This window comes from Sinohyriopsis cumingii, unplaced genomic scaffold (assembly GCF_028554795.1).
Source record: "Sinohyriopsis cumingii isolate HCF-2022 unplaced genomic scaffold, ASM2855479v2 utg002136l, whole genome shotgun sequence".
Classification (NCBI taxonomy): domain Eukaryota; kingdom Metazoa; phylum Mollusca; class Bivalvia; order Unionida; family Unionidae; genus Sinohyriopsis; species Sinohyriopsis cumingii.
This window is the reverse complement of record NW_028316138.1, coordinates 1,278,161-1,298,198: the sequence shown is the minus strand read 5'-3', so window position 1 is coordinate 1,298,198 and position 20,038 is coordinate 1,278,161. Positions and strand designations below refer to the sequence as shown.

At 35.2% G+C, this 20,038-nt stretch overlaps 1 protein-coding gene across 3 annotated transcripts in view; it reads left to right on the top strand.

Annotated features, from left to right (window-relative positions):
- Window positions 1–18,973, top strand: part of LOC149771056 (uncharacterized) — a 97,087-nt gene extending 78,114 nt beyond the window's left edge. For all 3 annotated transcript variants that reach the window (XM_089948903.1, XM_089948902.1, XM_089948904.1), the window contains 4 exons: window positions 730–845; window positions 6,260–6,823; window positions 16,251–16,266; window positions 17,889–18,973. In XM_089948903.1, the coding sequence (XP_089805029.1) occupies window positions 730–845; window positions 6,260–6,823; window positions 16,251–16,266; window positions 17,889–18,496 (1,304 nt within the window). In that variant the 3' untranslated portion in view covers window positions 18,497–18,973. The remainder of the gene's footprint in view (window positions 1–729; window positions 846–6,259; window positions 6,824–16,250; window positions 16,267–17,888) is intronic.
- Window positions 18,974–20,038: the final 1,065 nt, after the last annotated feature.

Here is a 20,038-nt window from a genome sequence, read left to right as displayed (position 1 = left end):
AACTCATTGTTTGAATTTACCAACAGGACATCAGAGACAAACATAAAAAAAATTTGCAAAGGAAGCCGACTTTGGAAGCCAAGTTTGACTACTTTGAAGCCGTTTTTTTTTTTTTTTAAAGGATATAAATACAAAGGTTATTTTATTACAAATCAAGCAGACCATGGAAGCTGACTTTGGATTCATCTAAGTGTGCCGATTTGATTTTGCTGAAAGGATATCAATACAAAGGTTATTTTATTACAAAGCAAGCCGAACTTGAAAGCTGACTTTGGATTCTTGTAATTGTGGCGATTTTTTATTTTAATATACAAAAACGACAGAGATAAGGAAGCTAAGTTTGGTTCCTTTTTACCGGTATTCATAGGAATTTTAAAAATAAATTGAAACAGTGGAACAGTTTTTAAAATGACACAATATAGTGCTTTGTGCACGGACATTGATGACCCAGCATCACCCAGATTTGGAGAAAATAAAATCAGTTAAAGAATTTGTGAATGGCCAGAAGAAAAGATGATTTTGCCAACAATATGATCATTAACATGTATGAAATTTTAGTTTACTTCGATCTCATTTCTGGATGGACTGATGATAAGATGGGGGTTAAAAGTGTGAAAGTTGATTCCATTTATTCAACTAACTGACTTTCAAGTGGAAGGACTTTGCAGGTCCTTCTTGAGTTCTCACTGTGTTTTGTCAGGGATGAAATTTCTGATGTCTCATTTTCAGATTTTCTATGGGCAGTACATCCAGAGTTCCACCAACACAAACAGCATCTGCTTGGTGTGATGGAAAAGCTGAATATCATTGCAAAACCTCTCATGAAGGATCCAGAGTCAAAAGAGGTGTTTCACCATGTTATTATTCCTACTAAATTTCATAAAATTATAAGGAAAGAAAAGCATGTTTAAGTATCCAACATACTTTCTTTTGTTGCAAAAATGTAATGAATTAATGGACTTTTCAACATTTTATCAAATTATTAAGAAAGAATCATACCTTAATTATGGATTGTACAATACATTATTGGAAAATACTATTTGTGGAAATGAAACTTTTATTTTCAAAATAGGGCAGTCAAATAATCATGGTATAACTGTATTTTTGCCATTTCTTTGAAGAATATTCATAAATTCATTTATTTGCTTCTGAGGAAACAGTCCAGATGTGTACAGTTCTATCTCTGTAAAACGTTTACTATTTGTTGGTTAGCAAAGTGTCATGCCTGTTTAGTTATGTAAAATTATGCTGACTGAGCAAGCCTTGAATGATCAACTTATACTGTATCATGTTACAGGTAGGGACTGTTTTCTTATTCAGGTATGTTATCCGATCATAATGCCTTAGAAGAACTACATCACAAATCCACCCCTCCAAGGCTAAAACATCTTAGTATAGCAAAAAAATGGGTTGTCAATACTCTTTCCATAGATTTGGATCAACTTGGATGCATATGCTGACCGTTTAGCACCTCAGATTCTCAAGTTGATACAGATCAATGCCCTTATCAATTTTGCAACAAAAGTCTCCAAAAAATTGATGCAACCACAATGGCAGGTGTTTCATCCCAAACAGGATCTTAGCATGTAAGCTTTTAGGAACAAACAGTTCTCATAACTAGTGGTGGAGAAATAGCTTAATTGAGATGGCCTTTCCACTTTCAAAGTGTACAAAGACAAATGAAAATCTTCACACATTGGAGTGCCCAGGAATAAATACATCATGCCACTGCAGGCATCAATATCGCAAATAGACAACTTCTTACTATGGCTGTTTGATGAGACACAGTTAGTACCAATCACAACCAAAGGCTACAGTTCTGCTATCACTAACATAATGTGTCATCATGGAATATTGGACAAAACAAAAACCTATCTGATCTTTTGTCCAATTTTTATTACACACATATCTTTGCTCAAAGTGAAATCTATCATGGGTTCTAACCTGGCTGAACAAGACACTCTTTGAACAACTCTCAGGAGCTTCATTGGTTGACCTCTCAAATGAGACCTGCTTCCTCACAGCATTAGAGTAAGGCAGACAGAATCATTGAAATACATGCTTCATCAGTTTACCTGAACTGCATGCAGTTCCAACAAGAGTATCAGTCTTGATGGCCCCTGCTTTCACTGCCAAGTAAAGGCTCACTTTTGTGGGGAATCAGACATTTGTAATGAAATTCCTGTGTACATTGGACGCTTAATCTCAAGATCCTCAACAGGTTCCAGTGCAAGCTCTAAAGTGGTACTGAAGAATGACTGAGCCGTTGTGTTGAGGGCAATCATGCCTTTTATCACCCCTTACAGAGGTAAAGGATGATATATCAGCATAGACACCTGCATCCTGGATGAAGTGAGTTTTTTGTTCCACATATCAGAAAATAACCCTAAATCAAATGAATTTGCTTCACATCTCAGCTGACCAGTTTACAGCAATGGCCAACATCATTTGAGCAAAATTGTTCTCTAACTGACATTATCCATGCCACCTCTCCAGCTTATATCTATATTTTATCTGAAAAGTGACTCAACTCGATCTAGTGGGACCTATAGCCATGGTTCAGTGCCAGGTAATTCCTGGGTCATTCAACAGCTTCATAAGGACATGGTATCATGACTTCCACCAGATCTGTGGTAGGTAAAAAATTTCCATTTCTAAGCTGCTACCCAACATATGAAGCCTATTCTCATGTTGGGTTTATCTTGAAGCTGTTTTGCATACTCTGTGGGTATGGCCTCTCTGGGATAAGGGGATGTATCTCCCACCACCTCTTACATATTCTCCTAAGATACCAAGATCAGATAATGTGGTTGAAGAAGAAATCAATTTTTTCTGGCAAAATGTTTCTTCAGTAATGGTTACCAAGCATAATATTAATACACCTTCCATAGCTAGATCCATATAAAGAGCATACCTTCTTCTCCATTCACCAATCCCTGTATCAAGGGGAAATCACTCTAACTGCACCTAGGTGGAAAGCTAACTTCAATATTTTTAGCTATGAAGGTTTAGCCTGGGAAGGCTGTATTTGTGAGGTGTTAGTAGTTTTCCTAAGGTATTATGATCGGGTAAATAATATTGAAGAACATATTTTACCAGAAGAAAAAAAAATGGTTTCTTGGAGAGGCTTGTATAGTGTAGCATTTTACATGTACTGATACTGTTACCACTAGTGGTGCTCACTGAACTACTTTTGCTACTGCTGTTATTATTATTATTATTATTATTATACCATCTGTAAAGTAAAGCCCCATAGTAATCATTTTCACCCATCCGTTAATCTGTGCATGTCAACAATTTGATTTCTGCAAAATATGTTCCTGACCAAATTTGGTATATAGCTTTATATTGATAGGAACATAGAAACAAGTATTCAATTACCAACCTTCTGTGTCATCATCTACAAGAGTTATGGACCCTGATTGTCCATCCTCCGAGGTTTCATAACCAAAGCTCAAATGGATGCTTTAATTTCTGCTAAATTTGTTAAGAGACTCAATATTTATGAGACTTCTGGGGTTGATTTTTAGTATTTCATGACATCAATTTACAAGGGGTTATGTCCCCTCAATTTTATCCCTTGCCCCCCATCTTTACCAAGAATTTTTGGATTTCAGCCAAGTTTAGCAGATGTTGAATGAGGTCCATTTCCAGTGTTCCGCTCTATTAGTTTACTGGAGTCATGCCCCCTGATTGCTCATACCCATAACTTTAATGTCCACAGCATATCTTTAAAAAATTTTGTTGGATTTCAGTCAAATTTGACATGTGGCCTTGTATATTGATGAAATCTTGAATGAATTTGATTTTAAGCAATTCATGAGATCATTTACAGGGTTATTCCCCATGATTGCCCAGCCTTATGTAAGGTTTCTGCAGCATAATTATATCAGTGATTGTTGGACTTGAACGAACCCAATTTGGTTTGTGGTTTTATGTGGATGAAACCTTAAAAGAGTTAATTATCCAGTATTCTATATCATTTACAACATTTACAAGAGTTATGTCCCATGTTTGCCAATCCTCATGGTTTTGTTTTCCATAACACTGCATTTCTATGTATTGAATTTCATTTTTAGCTCCATTGGTTTCAGACCAGAAGAGCTTATGGGCTTGTCTTTTGTCCTCTGTGCATCTATCCATTAGCATAAATTTGTTATCCCTACTCCTCCTAAACTTCTTGGAGGATTGTCATCAACTTAACACATTTGTCCCATGGACTAGTTGGTTCTAAATAAAAATTCTGCAGTTCGGATCAAATATGATGCCAGAGTGGCCATCTTGAAAATGTTGCTATCGCTACTCCTCCTAAATGGATAGATGTATCAACATGGGATTTTCACTGAAAAGAAACTTTTTGTCATCTCTTGTTGATAAACTAAAATGGTACTGATCTGACATCCAGTATGGCCACCATGCCAGCCATCTTGACAATTTAGTTATTGCTATTCCTCTTGAATGGAAAGGACGTTGATTTCCAACATTCCATATTATCGTTTTGAAGACTTGTGGCCCAGGATTAACAATGCTCATCAATTTAGTTTCCTGAACATTACTTTATCAAGACTTTGACCAATTTTGGCATGCAATTTTATATTAATGACATTGAACCTACATCAACATTTAGAGGAGTTGTCTTCCAATCTCTTTCCCAGCTAAGTCTTTTGGTGAAAACCTCATGTTGATATGATCATCCATGTTGGAGGAGTAACAACAGCAAGATTTTCATGATGGCCATATTGGACCTTAGATCAGCACTATCTTCATTTAGGACTAACTAGAAATCATAAAATTTATTTTAGTAAAAACCCTACCTTGGTACGACAGTCTGTTCAGGAGACGTAGTGACAAGACTTTCAAGATGGCTGCTGTGGTAACCTTATTGGACCTCAGATTGGCACCATTTTCATTTCGGACCAACTAGATATCAGAAGTTTTTTAGTGAAGAACCCAAGTTAACATCACCATCCATGTAGGACGAGTACTGATAAGATTTTGAAGATGATGCTGTTGTGGCCATATTGGAACTCAGACTAATATCATTTTCATTTAGGACCAACTGGAAATCATAAATATTTGTATTGAAAACATATGTTGATATGACTGCCCATTCTGGAAGATTAGTGATAGCAAGATTTTAGTGATGGTTGCTATGGTGGCCATTTTGGGAGTGAGATCAATGTCATTTTCATTTAAGACCAACTGGATATTATAAGAAGTCTTTTCTGTAAAACCCTTGTTGATATGACTTCATTCAGGAGAGGTAGTGATAACAAGAATTTCAAGATGGCAGCTATGGTGGCCATAATAGACATCAAATTGGCACCATTTTCATTCAGGACCGATGAGACATCACAAGATGTCTTAGTGAAAACTACAGGTTGATATGGTCATTTATGTATGAGGAGTAGCAATAATAAGATTTTTAAGGTGGATGCTGTAGTATCCATATTGGATGTCAGTTCAACACTATTTTCATTTGTGATAAACTATACATGATAAGAATAATTTAGTGAAAAACACATTTTGATACGACCATTCATTTAGCTGGAATATTGATAACAAGATTTTCAAGATGGATGCCATGGGACATTACATCAGTGCCAATTGCATTTGAGACTAGACATCATAAGACCTGATTTAGTGAAAACCCCATGTTGATATGAGCATCCATTGAGGAGGAGTAGTGTTAATGAGATTTTCAAGATGGTCATTGTGGTGGCCATATTGGATGTTCAAGCAGCATAATTTTCATTTAGGACCAGTTAGACCATGTGATAAATGTGTGTACAGATTTATGGCAATCCTCCAAGTTGTTTAGGAGTTGCAAAGACAAACTTGTGCTGATGGTTGGATGGAAAGTGGACAACAGACCAGTTCATAAGTCCATTAGAGCTATAAAAAGGATTGGAAGAAAAGGCCTGACTAGTTAAAAATGCAGACATCATATGTGCTGGTTGTACTGATGGTATATAAATATAAACACATGCATGCTGTCTAATTGCAGACAAATGTTACCAATTGCATAAAAGTGTCAAAACATTTGAAACAAGGTTGTGAAGGTAGCATGTACATGGTGAGAAGAAATCTTTAAAGCATTTCGGCATTGTGCTGGAGCAATGCAATAGAACATTTAACTGTTTGGTCTAAAAGATATCATAAAAGTCTTTTGTTACATTACATATCATACAAGACCTTTATACAAACAGTGAATGCAAGGAAATTGAAACATTCTGTATTATTTTTATTCTCAATTCAGGATAACTACTACTGGGTTCCCTGCATGGTCCAGAAAAGTGCAGTTGAATATCTTGAGATGCATGAGAAAAGGGAGGGTGTGACCAAGTCACATACACTTTGTTTTGTGTCCCAAACAAAATTCATCCATGTGGGGGTTTTCCATCGTCTGTTTGCATCATGTTTGTCCAAATGGCAGCCAGCCAAGATTGGAAAGAAATATCTTCTCTTTAATGGGATATGCGAATTTGAGCTTGATGGGTGCCACAACCTTGTATTGTCCATAAATGACTATATTATCCAGGCAGCAGTGATCAGGTACAGCACAGGAAAAGAGGGTCCTGACCTTGCCCATTGCATCATTGTCCGTGAGTACGTGTACTCAGTTCTTAAGGCAATTGCCGAGTGCCTGTGTCCAAGTTGTAGTTTTGAGATGTGCATCCAATGTGACAAATCCCCACCTCAAAGTAATGAAGGGCTACATAAAATCTCAGACCTGCGGAAGGTGAAAGACACACGATGCAGCTCACATAAAGATGGTACTGATCACTGTGTTACATCACATGAACTCCTACGGTTTTGGGAGGTAATGCCTTTTTCTTCTCATTCACTGAACTCACTAACACTTTACTCTGTGATATTTGCTGCTCGTAATTGGCTAATTATTTCAGGCAGTGGAATATTTCTGTTGTACCGAATTCCAATAATCAGACAAGTAATCACAAAAATCTAATAATTCCTTAAAATGGGGCACTATAACCAAATGTGCATACTCCAAATTTATTACAATGCTGTATACAAACCATAAAACTAATACCTGTTCCAGGTTAGTCTATAATAGCTGTATATTTCATAATAGTATATACAAACAATAAAACCAATACCTGTTCCAGGTTAGTCTATAATAGCGGTATATTTCATAATAGTATATACAAACAATAAAACCAATACCTGTTCCAGGTTAGTCTATAATAGCAGTATATTTCATAATAGTATATACAAACAATAAAACTAATACCTGTTCCAGGTTAGTCTATAATAGATGTATATTTCATAATAGTATATACAAACAATAAAACTAATACCTGTTCCAGGTTAGTCTATAATAGTGGTATATTTCATAATATTATATACAAACAATAAAACTAATACCTGTTCCAGGTTAGTCTATAATAGCAGAATATTGCAATAAAACTAATACCTGTTCCAGATAGTCTATAAGATCAGTATATTCCATAATTGTATATACAAACAATAATTTCACTTTTTATCTCCTGGTTGTCTGCATGTTTTTGTGTGTACTGGATGAATGTGTGTGTGTCTAAGGTTAAAGCTTTTTCCAGCATTTCTTTCTCAGTAGCCCATTTCTCAATTCAGTTTATATTTGGAATATAATATATAAACATTTAGGGAAATGTTTTTTCAACACATATCTCTCCAATACTCCATTTCAGATTCTCTTCACTTTTGGAATACAAGGAAGGCTGGGCCTTCTCACTGAGCTTATTGTCAAAACATAATGCGTGAAAATCTTTTAAGAAAAGCTATAACAAACTGCTGACAACACTGCTGCTGATAGTTGTTGTTGTTGTTGTAGGGTTTAACGCAATTTTTCAGCACACGGTAGGCTATACATGGCAGCCAGTATTAATGGTGGAGGAAGAACCCGGGAAAACCCCGGAAAGAACCACTGACCCACAAGAAGCTACTGGCAAGCTTTCTCACGTACCCACATTGGCCGAATCTGAGACTTCAACCCACGCAGACAGAGGTGAGATGGCAGTGATCGGTAACGGAGAGCGCTTTAGACCACTCGGCCACTCGGTGCCCCTGCTGCTGATAGAAATGTGACAATATTTCTCACTTCCACAGATGTGAGCTTGAACAGTAATATCACTACATGCTCTCCCTTCTCTAAGTACATCATCATAAACGGAGTATTAAAGCTGTGTGGTGTCATGGAGATAGGAATTATATTGTGGACAGGCTTTAGTTGTAGGATTTGATTTTTAGCTTTTTGCCACTTGGTTATCCATAATCCCTTATCCACTGCACTTCATCGTTGGAAAATATTGTCACATACTGACCTGATTTTACCACTGCATCATGTTCATGGGTGAAACCTCGGGCTCAAGTCCATTGGAGGACACATTTTACTAGTGTTTCTTCCACACCAGTATTTCAGTAATGACAAACCTACTTCACTTTCTGTTTAGAATTTATTGTTTTCTTATGCTTCCCTTCATTACAATACCAGTACTGTCTCTGGGTCTTATCCTTTTGTCATGCAGTAGGGTCAGTATGTGGGATGCATATTTGGTTAAAGTTTTAAATATTAATACCATACCTGTCGTTATTGCATGTCCTGACTGTATGACAAAAATTTGTCCTCCTATTAGGGTGAACCAGAAGATTCCAGAACACTGGATAACACCTGGAACACCCCACTCATTTCTTGCCAATGCATACTGCTCATTCATTCTTTTCTGTCAGCATGCTTTAATGTCATCATAGTTTATGATGAAAATTTGCTGCCGCCTCATGGGTCAGCAAGCAATTTTACAATTGCTCATGTGTGCATATTATTTGTGTACCTCTGATCTATACTGATAAATACAACATTCATCATGAGCTTTCATACATTTAAAGTTATTGAATTTATATATGATGGTATTTGCCTAAGTCAAAATGGGGGAGTTGAATTAGTACCATGATTTCTAATGAGAACAACAGCCCTATAGTGGTTCCACATATGCATGTATAATTAACTTAAAATGCTAAATTTGGTTATATTTGTGTATAAACAGCAAAATAAATACTTTTTATGTACCTTAGTGACTTTCAGTGGTTTATTAAACACTTTCAAATATGGCAAAAATGTTGGGGGTAGTGTGCAGTGTTATAGAGTGTGTATATCAGGTGGAGTGTTTTACACATTAGTTGATATCCATTCTATCAGATATGTACAGGTTATACAATTTACCATTTATACAGTAATTATGGTCAGCAATGTGATATTTACTAGCGGTGGTTTCAAATATTATGCTGCAGTCATATGACCACTTAGGTCTCTACCACCATGCTTAATAGTGACGACTCCTCGTTATTTAGTTTTCCGCTAACTTCATTAATTGAATGTTTTGGAACTTCATATTTTGTATTTTGATTGGCTTATGTCTGCCTTACTTTTGTTTTTAAATTCTTTTTGTTCCTTTTCTGAAGTAATACCTGCATCTGTAGATCGTCACATCAATTAAGTTACTGCATAGTTTGATAAGGCTGGTTAATATATTCCAACCTTAAATTGAAGAGAGATAAATGGTGATAACAATTAAAGTAACTCTTGATTAGACTTTTATCATTTTTTTTCTTCAGATTTTCTAAAGCTGAAATACTTAGATGTTGCTTTAAATGTTATATTCACTAATGTAATTTTTGGCAAGCAGAACTATGCACAATGTTTTCTCATGCATTTTACTATGATACATTGGTCTGTCAGGTAAATCAAGGATGGATGTAAGACTCAAGGTATTAACTATATGGTAGAATCTGGAAATGGGTGAACATAAAACAGAGAATATATGTGTTTATCTGACCAGGATTGGTTGATAATGAAAGTAAAATTTTAGCGCAAAGAATATTTTGAGAATTTATTCTAGTTGTAACTGGAACAAATAGACAATGTGTTATGGATAGAATTTCAGTTCTTTGATAGACTTGAATTTGGAAATTTCGTTATTGAAATCTGCACCTGATTCCTTGGTGATGAATTGAAAATATTTTTCAAAGATATGTAGATCCAGAAGATTCCACTATTTCTATTTTTGGCTTAGTTTCTGGCCTTGATTGAGGGTCAAGTAAACAACTTTTTTCTAGGAGTAAAATGATTGGTTCTTATCAGGGACATACAGGAGCTATGTGACTTTTACATGTAAACATGATCAAGTCATCCTCTATTTCACATTATATTTCGCAATTAGGCATTTCTGAAATTGTGAAATACTTAGTATTAATAGTGATGTTTAGAGAGAGAGAGATCTCAGAGTCCAGGGCTTTTAAACACTTAAATGTCAAGTTGTTTTCTTCTGTTGTGACCAGAAATGAACTTTTGAGTTATTAGTTAATTTTTCTCCAAATTATTTGGACTCTGAAAGATTAATTAGTTTCTCTTGAAATATTATTGTATTCATACAGAATTCTTGAACAAGGACATTTATTGAAAATTCCGTTTGAATTTTCCAGACCAGGGGATAAATTATTGTGTTTGTGCAAGGAACTGTAGATGTTAAAAACAGTACAGGCTACAGCATACGTCATCACCTTCCATCTTAGATTCTTCATTGGAACTCGAACTTGGAATCATTAAAACATTTCAATATTAGGACTTAAAAAATTTTATTCGTGGATTATTCTTGTATTATTTTTGGATTTGATTCTGGAAACCATAAGTTATCAAATTTTTTCATTTTTACAGGATTTTTCCAGGGAAATAAATTATTTGTTATATATTTCAAAGCTTGTTGTTTTCACTCATTCTTGAACTGATTCCCTAACAGCAAACAATAGTAAATGAATGCCTTCATCCTAATTTTTGCCCATATCAAAACAAGATGACCAAATCATATTTTTCAAAGTCTGAAGAAATCTTTATAATGCCCCTTGGCTCTCAGGGTGATAGGCACAAGATTTGAATTGTTGGATTCCTAATTCATGCATAACTTGCTGGAAAATTCCAGACATGAAATTTGAGCCTTGATCAGACTGTACAAACTTGGGAAGGCCAAACTGATTAAAAGGAAACGTTATCAAAGCTTTTCCTATTGTTTTAGATTTTATATTCCTCAGAGGAATTGCCTCTGGAAACCTTGTTGATGCACACATAAAGGTCAACAGGAATTGGTTACCTGACTTGGTCTTAGGTAAGGGACCAACACTGTCGACAATAATTCTACTAAATGGTTCATCAAAGGCAGGAATAGGTTGTAGATGAGCCTTGTGAATTTTCTGATTTGGTTTTCCTACATTTGACAGGTATGACAAGATCTACAGTATTTACTAACATCACTTTTGGTTTTTAGCAAATAGAAGTGCGTCAAGATCTTAGGATAAGTTTATTGATCCCTAAATGACCAGCTAATGGAGTTTCATGGGCCAGACTAAGTATTTCCTTTCTGTAAGGTTTTGAAACTACAATTTGATAGTTCACTGACCATTCATCATCAGCAGGTACCTCAGGAGGTCTCCATTTTTTCATAAGAATGCCATTTTTAATGAAATAACAGACAGGAACTTAAGTATCTTCTGTTTCACTAATGGCCGTTTGAAACAAACAGGAGATCTCAGGATGTTTCTCCTGTTTGACGACAAGTGATTGTCGTTTATCACCCTGATTAGAATTAAGAGAATGAGCAGTTAAAAGAAGATCACTGTGATCAATTGCTTCTCATTGATCCAAACAAGGAGTGAAAGTGGCGTCATCAAAAGCCTGACCAATGCATGTGTCAGCTAAAGAGTACTTTCCTTATCTACATCATTCTCAAGAGCTTTCTTTGCCTTAGCTCTGGTAACTTCATAAGCTGGGAATAAATCAGGGAATTCTTTTTCAACTGGATTGACTTTCTGATCCAAGTAAGGCTTGTCAGTTACAAGTGAATTAACCACAACCTTGTCTCCAGCTAGGTCGTTGCCTAGTAATAAATGAATGCTCTCAACAGGTAAAACAGACTGTTCCAACTGTCACGGTTCCTGAGACTAAGTCTGATGACAAATTTACACAGTGGAGAGGAACATTAACAAAGCTGCACTCTACTCCCTGAATAAGAATGATTTCATTAGAAGAAGACTTCTCAGAAAAAGGCAAAGTTTCTGACAATAAAAGACTCTGAGAAGTTCCTGTGTCCCTTAAAATATTAATAGGGATAGGATTGGCCAAATAAACCCAAGAGTGATATAGAACCCTTCGATATGAATGGTTCATAATTCTGCATAATAAAATTAGGCTGGGGTTTATTAGACCCAACAAATGTATTGCTTTCAATACATGACCGTGACCTTGACCTCTTAGAAATAAGAGCATTTGGAATAGGTCTGCTTTGATTCTGATGCCTATTTTTCAGTTTGTAGCAATCAGAAATAATGTGTTCTTTTTTTCTTGCAATAAGTACACGTAGGAAGAGACAAGGATCTTGAATTAAGCTTCTCTGAAGTTTGATTTTTAAAAGTTGTGCCAGTTTGAGTTTTAGAAGGGCTTGTATTAGGCTGAAATAGTTTTCTGCCAAATGACTGTTGAGTAGAAGTTTTGTTTACAGAAGGAACTTTATGAGTTAAAGAAAAGTCATCAGCAGCACAAGCAGCATTTTCCAAGGTTTCAATCTGATGCTCGTCAAGATCAGTCTTAATGTCACTATGGACACAGTTTTTGAACTCTTAAATTAATAATAGTGTTTGAGACTTTCACAATCTCATTCAACTTTCTTGGCTAAGCATTTATCAAATAACTGCTCTTTTCCTCTAGCAAATTAGACATGAGTTTGTCCAGCTTCTTTTCTATAGTTTCTGAATTTTTGCTGAGAAGCTTCAGGGACTAACCTACAATCCCTTAACATGCATTCTTTGACCATATCATAGTCACCACTTTGTTGAACTGACAGTGAACAGTAAATATCACTAGCTTTACCAGTGAGTACACATTGTAATAACTGAGTCCAATGCTGCCTTGGCTATTTCCAATTTTCAGCAACTTTTTCAAAATAAGGAAAATATTTGTCTACTTCTTTTTCTCTGAAAGGGAGCACTAATCGAATATTCTTTGCAAGATCAAAACTTAAATTTGGATCTGAAGTATGAATGTGCTTTTCACTTGCCAGTTCCATTTCTTTCATTCTACATTGATATTCCCTCTCTTCCTTCTCTCTTTGCATTTGCATCTCTCTTTCTTTCTCTCTTTCTTCCTTTAGCATTTGTTCTTTTTGTAACTGCATTTGTTTTTCTTTCTCATTTTCTTCTGCTTGTAAATACATTTGGTTTTCTTTCTCTCTCTCCTGTTTCTCTTTCCTCTTTCTCAAATTGTAACTTTTGTTTGTTCTTTTTGTAATAACATTTGTTCTTTTTCTTTTTCCAATTTCGCTTCTTCCTATTTCTTTTTCCAGTTGCATTTGCATTTGCTTTTCTTTATCTTTCTGAAGTTCCAGCTTCCTCAACTCTAATTCCATCTTGTATTTTAATTCCTTCATTTTTATGTCAGAGTATGATACAGACTTACTGACTGAAACTAAAGCACTTTTATCCAAAACATTCTTTTCTACCAAATACTGTTTCGTTAAGGAAGCCTTTGCCTCAGAAAGATCGTATTTTCTGGCAAGTTGAATCAATTCATCTTTTTTGAAAAGATCTAATTGTTCCTGGGTAGGATTTGAAAGAAAGATTTCTACTTTTGATGACATTTTAGAATAAGCTTGTTGATTTCACTAAAAATTTCAAAAACTAGGGTTATTAAAATTTAAAAAAACATTAGTTTTCTGAAATATTCTATTCAAAGGCTGTCAACTTTTATCTATGTGTCAACTTGAAGGCTGTGAACCTTTACCTGTGTGACAACTTGAATGCTGTCAACCTTTATCTGTGAGTTATCTTGAAGGCTGTCAACTTTTATATGTGTGTCAGTCTCCAATTGCACATGGCATTGGCTCATTTAAACTGATACTAAACACTTACCAGACCAAATTTGCTAAATGCATTCTGGGGGGCCAGGAGTGGCCTAGTGGTCTAAAGCGCTCTCCGTTATGGATCATTGCCATCTCACCTCTGTCTGCGTGGGTTCGAGTCTCGGATTCAGCCAATGTGGATATGTGAGAAAGCTTGCCAGTAGCTTCTCATGGGTCAGTGGTTCTTTCTGGGGTTTTCCCAGCTTCTTCCTCCACCATTAATACTGGACGCCATGTATAGCCTATCGTGTGCTGAAAAATGGCGTTAAACCCTACAACAACAGCATCAACCATAACTAAATGCATTCTGGCAACAGTGTAATTAAATTTTATTGGTTATCTTTCTTTGACACAAGATTATATACATGAGATGGCTTCTACAACATCTCACACACACTGATTAGGTATATATTGCATCATATATTAATTTCTGAGCGATAAATTGGAGTTAATGATATTTATTCCGCATTGTAACACACATACACACACACACACATAATGATACAAAAGACACACAAACACATCTTCTATGAATTCATTCATTCCAAAGGAAGCCACCATTTTGTTATAGCTTGATAATTAGTGCAGCCTGTGGAAATGGAGAATGCAAGGGAAACTAATTGAGGGGTATTCTCAAGACTATTTTCATACCTCAGTGAAACATAGAGATTGCCTGTCTAACCCTCCAGGCCCTGTTTTTACCAGTCATCTCAGTTTGATGTTGTACTCAACTACCCAATTTGACTCTACATATAACTTTTAAGACCATCCAATGCATGGACAACTGATTTTAAAAACTTGGGTATTTGTAGTATTTTTGTTGTAATCTCTATATGGTAGCTGATTACAAAATAAGACCAGTACATACTTTGGGGTTTAGAAGTTTAGTAAAAGCTGGACCAAATTGGGTGCACCTCTCCAAGTTTGCACTAATCTTACAGTTCAGAAGGTGCATTTAACAAACACAACCAGCTTTGCATTACTTCAGGTAGTGTGTATGTACATACATTACTATGATTGCTGAGTGACAGACACAACACATGACAGGGCACATCTCAGAATTTGAGTAACTTTTGAGGCAAATAAAAAGTGGACACTTTTATCTATGTAATTAATACAAGAAATATTCAGATACCAATATATGTATCTTCCTTACATCTCTGTATTTGCTGGACATAACCACCAGTTCAGAGGTTTTGACCAGCACTGTATATATGAAGCGATATTCAAAGGTCACAATGTTTTGTTAGCACATTTGGGGGGGAGGGGGGCAACCAGTAGAGGTGTTACCAACAGAGCTTGTAACATCTCAAATGCCTTAAGTCCATATTCCTCACAGTCAACAATAGTGTAATAGATTTCCAAGATATGCTTTTTAGTAAAGATGCATCTTTATTATTCTAATGGTTGGATTTTTTTTTATTTGGTAGGCTTATATATGCCTAAATGAGAGAAAAATAACTATCCTAATTTTACAGCTTAAAGAGAGAATGTCATATTTACTATATATATTGAGAGCTGATAAAATGTTCCCAGCACAAAAAATTACTTTAAAAATGAATTTATGGTGTCCCAACAAATATGCAGTCATCAACGCTGATGAAGTAATGAGTGGAGGATTATAAAGCACATTGTGTAAAACAATTATTGAGGGCTGTCGGCAGCTGAATTATTGACGAACTTGTACAGGACAGTACCTAAATGTGATTTGATGGAAATTTCACAGGTATTTCCAATATCAGGTGAGAAAGTGCAGATTTTTGCATGCAAATTTATTAGAAAAAAACTGCAGTGCAGGTTGAGTTTTGACAGACTTATGAGAATATACATCTTGTTTGCGTTGAAATAAAATACTTCTGATGACAGTAATCAGGGAGTGAATGGGAAATTGAAACAGATATCTTTATAAACAAAACGGAGAATGAAAAAAACCAAGAGAATGCTTTTGCCAAACTGATGAATTTGAAATGATTGGATTTACAAAAGTACAAAATTAACGTAGTAATGTTATGGTCATTGACAGAAATAGTGTAAATACCTTTTGCTAAAGAAAAAAATATAAATAAAATAAGAGAAATAAAACTTATGTGGAAATCAATAACAAATCAGAAATAAATTTGTTTTGCATCTACCACCTGATAAAACCTATAGAGGGGTTTAAACATTTTTTTAAATGAATAAACATGTGTATTACAGATATGAATTTTTATGAATTCCGTCAAAATGTTTAGTTAAACTTGTTTTAAGAATGTTGTCCAAGGATCCCTTGAAAGATAACTAATTCTCTTTCTGTTTCCTTTTTACTTTCAGAGAGAGGATCTTAGCAGTAAGTACTTTTTTAAACCCCACAGTATGTAATACAGTAGAGTGATTTTACCCTGTAGTCCCTCTTTCCATATGTAAAAAGTTTGGTTCTTGAGCACAACTCTCAAAATGTTTAATGTATTTCAGTCATACTTGGTACACATATCAAGAAAGTTATGTAGACATGCCTTTTGATATATAGGATTTTCAGCAACTAATATTTGTTTTCTTACAATGGAGAAAAATTGTAGTACTAATGCAGAAATTGAGCATTTTAGCATGGGACTAGGCAGATATGTCTTGTCAATAATGACCTTAGCAAATGCAGGGCCCAATTGGGATCATTTGGGCAAGGCCCCCTGGATTTATGCATGGGGTCCCCTATGAGCACAGCATTTGGAAACAAACTTTTAAACAAGTTTTATATGATATTGAACTTAAAATGTTCTTCCATTGCTTTAAAATGACTTTTTCTCCATAGATATACTTTTTAAAATTACTACAACATGTAGCCCCTGTGAGCATAGTCCAATCAGCCTAAGGTAAGCCATGTGTCTTCATTTCTGTTTATCATCAAATTACATGAATTAACATATAAAAGGTTTTAAATTACTAATAAAAAAATAGAGGTGTATTCCAATTTTATTAATTTTTCCAATTGAGAGTGTTAATTTGTTCAAGGAAAGTAAGGTATTAATCAGTACTAGATTCAGAAGTATTTTTAGTTTCCTTTCAGTGAAGATACTGAGTCAAGTTTATTAACAGTTTGATAACTTTTGTTGATGAAAATTGTTTGGCTGATGTATCCTAGTATTTTGGCAGATCAGTTTAAATGTTTCCAGATGAGAGTTTAGATCTCAAGATGCAAGATTCAATCTAAGCATACACCTCCTATGCATACACCTCCTAAGCAGACACCTCCTATTCATACACCTTCTAAGCATACACCTCCTATGCATACACCTCCTAAGCATACACCTATGCATACACCTCCTATGCATACACCTCCTGTACATACACCTCCTAAGCATACACCTCCTATGCATACACCTCCTATACATACACCTCCTAAGCATACACCTATGCATACACCTCCTATGCATACACCTCCTGTGCATACACCTCCTAAGCATACACCTCCTAAGCATACACCTATGCATACACTTCCTATGCATACATCTCCTAAGCATACACCTCCTATGCATACACATTCTATGCATACATCTCCTAAGCATACACCTATGCATACACCTCCTGTGCATACACCTCTTAAGCATACACCTCCTAAGCATACACCTATGCATACACCTCCTATGAATACACCTCCTAAGCATACACCTCCTAAGCATACATCTCCTATGCACCTATACATACAACTTCTATGCATACACCTCACCTCCTATGCATACACCTCCTATGCATACAATAAATAAATGTAGAACATTGTTTTATCAGTGTTGATTTTTATCAGACTTTGTACATCATGTTTTCTATAGCTGCATTTAACTTGTCAGAACTTAAAAAGGTAATTATAAAGCATTTTATTTAAGTACACCTTAAATTACACAGTTTATTTATTTATGATAGATTACATATCAGAATACATTAATTATAATTCATATTTTGTTCTATTTCACATTGCAGTCCCTTCCAGCATGCAAACAGCACAGTTAGATCATGTCAGGAATAATTTTATTAAAGTTTTTTCCTTGGTGGTTGACGTTGGATCAAAGGTTCTTAGACGACTTTTGACTTTCTACACTGTCACTCCAAAGCGCACATTTGATCAATATCTGAAGAGCCACATAAAAACCATCACTGATCTTAAGAAGAGGTCAGTCCTATATAAAAATCAGATAGACATCTTATTTCCTAAGAAAGGACCAACAGATTTAAGCAAGTATGACATAACCCTCTCATCTGCTCTTCTGTGTAGCATTGTCCCTAACCTCAGTACACAGGATGAGCCAAAAATGACGGATCTGAGACAAGAAAGAAATGATCTCATGCATGCTGCATCGATTGTGATGGACGCTGCACAATTTAAGCTCAAGTGGACAAATATTACCACATCCTTAACATGGTTAATGAAGCGTTGCCAAGACCCTGACTTTGAGAAAGAAATTCTAAAAGGAATTAAGCAGATTGAACAGCCTGGGATAGATGATTTGGAGACCATATTAGGCAACTACAAGGACCTGAAGGGCAGGTTAGAAAAGCTGGAAAAGAGAAGTGGAGGTCAGAAACTGTGAAAATTCTTTCAATTTCAAGTAGAGGACTTCCTGTTTAGTAGTATCATGTTAAGCTTTTCAGAAATGGCCTGGTAATGATTAATGAAACCTGAAAATAAATAACATATATATATATATATATTCAGCCATTGCTCAATTATTTTCTTAAACTATGGAAACATTGTTTCACACAAGATAGCATTCTAGAAAAACCCAACAAAACAACAATAGCAGTACATGCACTGTCCACACTAACTTGTGTAATTGGGTACATAAGCATCAGCCTCATCATGACTGAGTGAGGGCATGAGATGATAAGGGAGTCCTGAAGTTTGCTTAACACGAGCAGTTAGTGAGGGTGGTGGTGGTGCATTCCAACCATTATGCTTTTGGCGTAATCATTACGCTTTTTTATCACCAAATTACTTCTTGTGTTAGACTAGATGGTTTACATGTTTTTTGTACAGTAAAAAATGAAATAAAAATATAGCAATAAAATGTTGTTTTGTCATTTTTATTTTCATCTCTTTAATTTCACTCATATAAATCTGTGAATATTCTAAAAATGATGACTGCTGTGTAAGATTAATGTAAGAGTACTTTTCTTATTTGCTACTTTTTATAGCAACTATTTGACCCATTTCTAAGAAACAGGCTTCATATGTGAACTTTGCCAAACAGATTCAAGTTATTGATAAGCTAGTTAGTGAAGCAGTCTTCTTTGAAAGAAAATGGTGCCAGATGTTAATGCAATGCTTTACGGTGTGAATTGTGGATGTTATCTGGCAAAAATGTTAGAAAAGATGGATCTCTTCAAATTTCAAAACATCAGATCTGAAAAAAGGATAAATCAACAGCACTTTGCAAACTTTAAAAGACGAATATGAGAATAATGTATTACAGCACTCTGAGCACCCGACTACGATCATTATAGTGTTCCAGATCGTGATCTTTCAGCGAAAGTTGCACACATAGTCTAGTTCAAGTGAGTGTTGAATATAAATTATTTTTCAGTATATTTTGTGTTTGTATTCTAATTCATACAGATTTTGTCCTTTATGATAGGAATTTTGTCTAGCTGCAGAACCAGGTAATAGTAACAATGTATAATATTCATACTTGATGTTAATTGTAATTTTTGCTACTTATAATAGCAATAATTATGCGTCTTATTAGGTGAGTTGTATGTATAACATCAAGTGTCTTAACACATCTATTCATATAATGGATTTTAATGTTATGGGACAGTTAAACCACTGTGCAAAATATGGCAGGTTAGTAGTAATTTAAGATTATCACACATATCAGAAAGCAGTGGTACATCCATAATTTTGTGGGGTGGGGGGCAAGGGCTGGTTTCCTCTTTCTTGTAAATTCCTGGATGAACACAAAGTTTGTACGATTCTAACAGACAGTCAGAAAAGTGGTTTCACTGTCCCTTAACATCAGTTTGATTCCAAAAAAGAAATGGAAAAAAAGACAATATTTTGCATTCTTTTTATTAAAACTTTCAAGATGGTTTTGAAACATATCTATCCAAAAAGGGATTGTCTAAATTTTGTG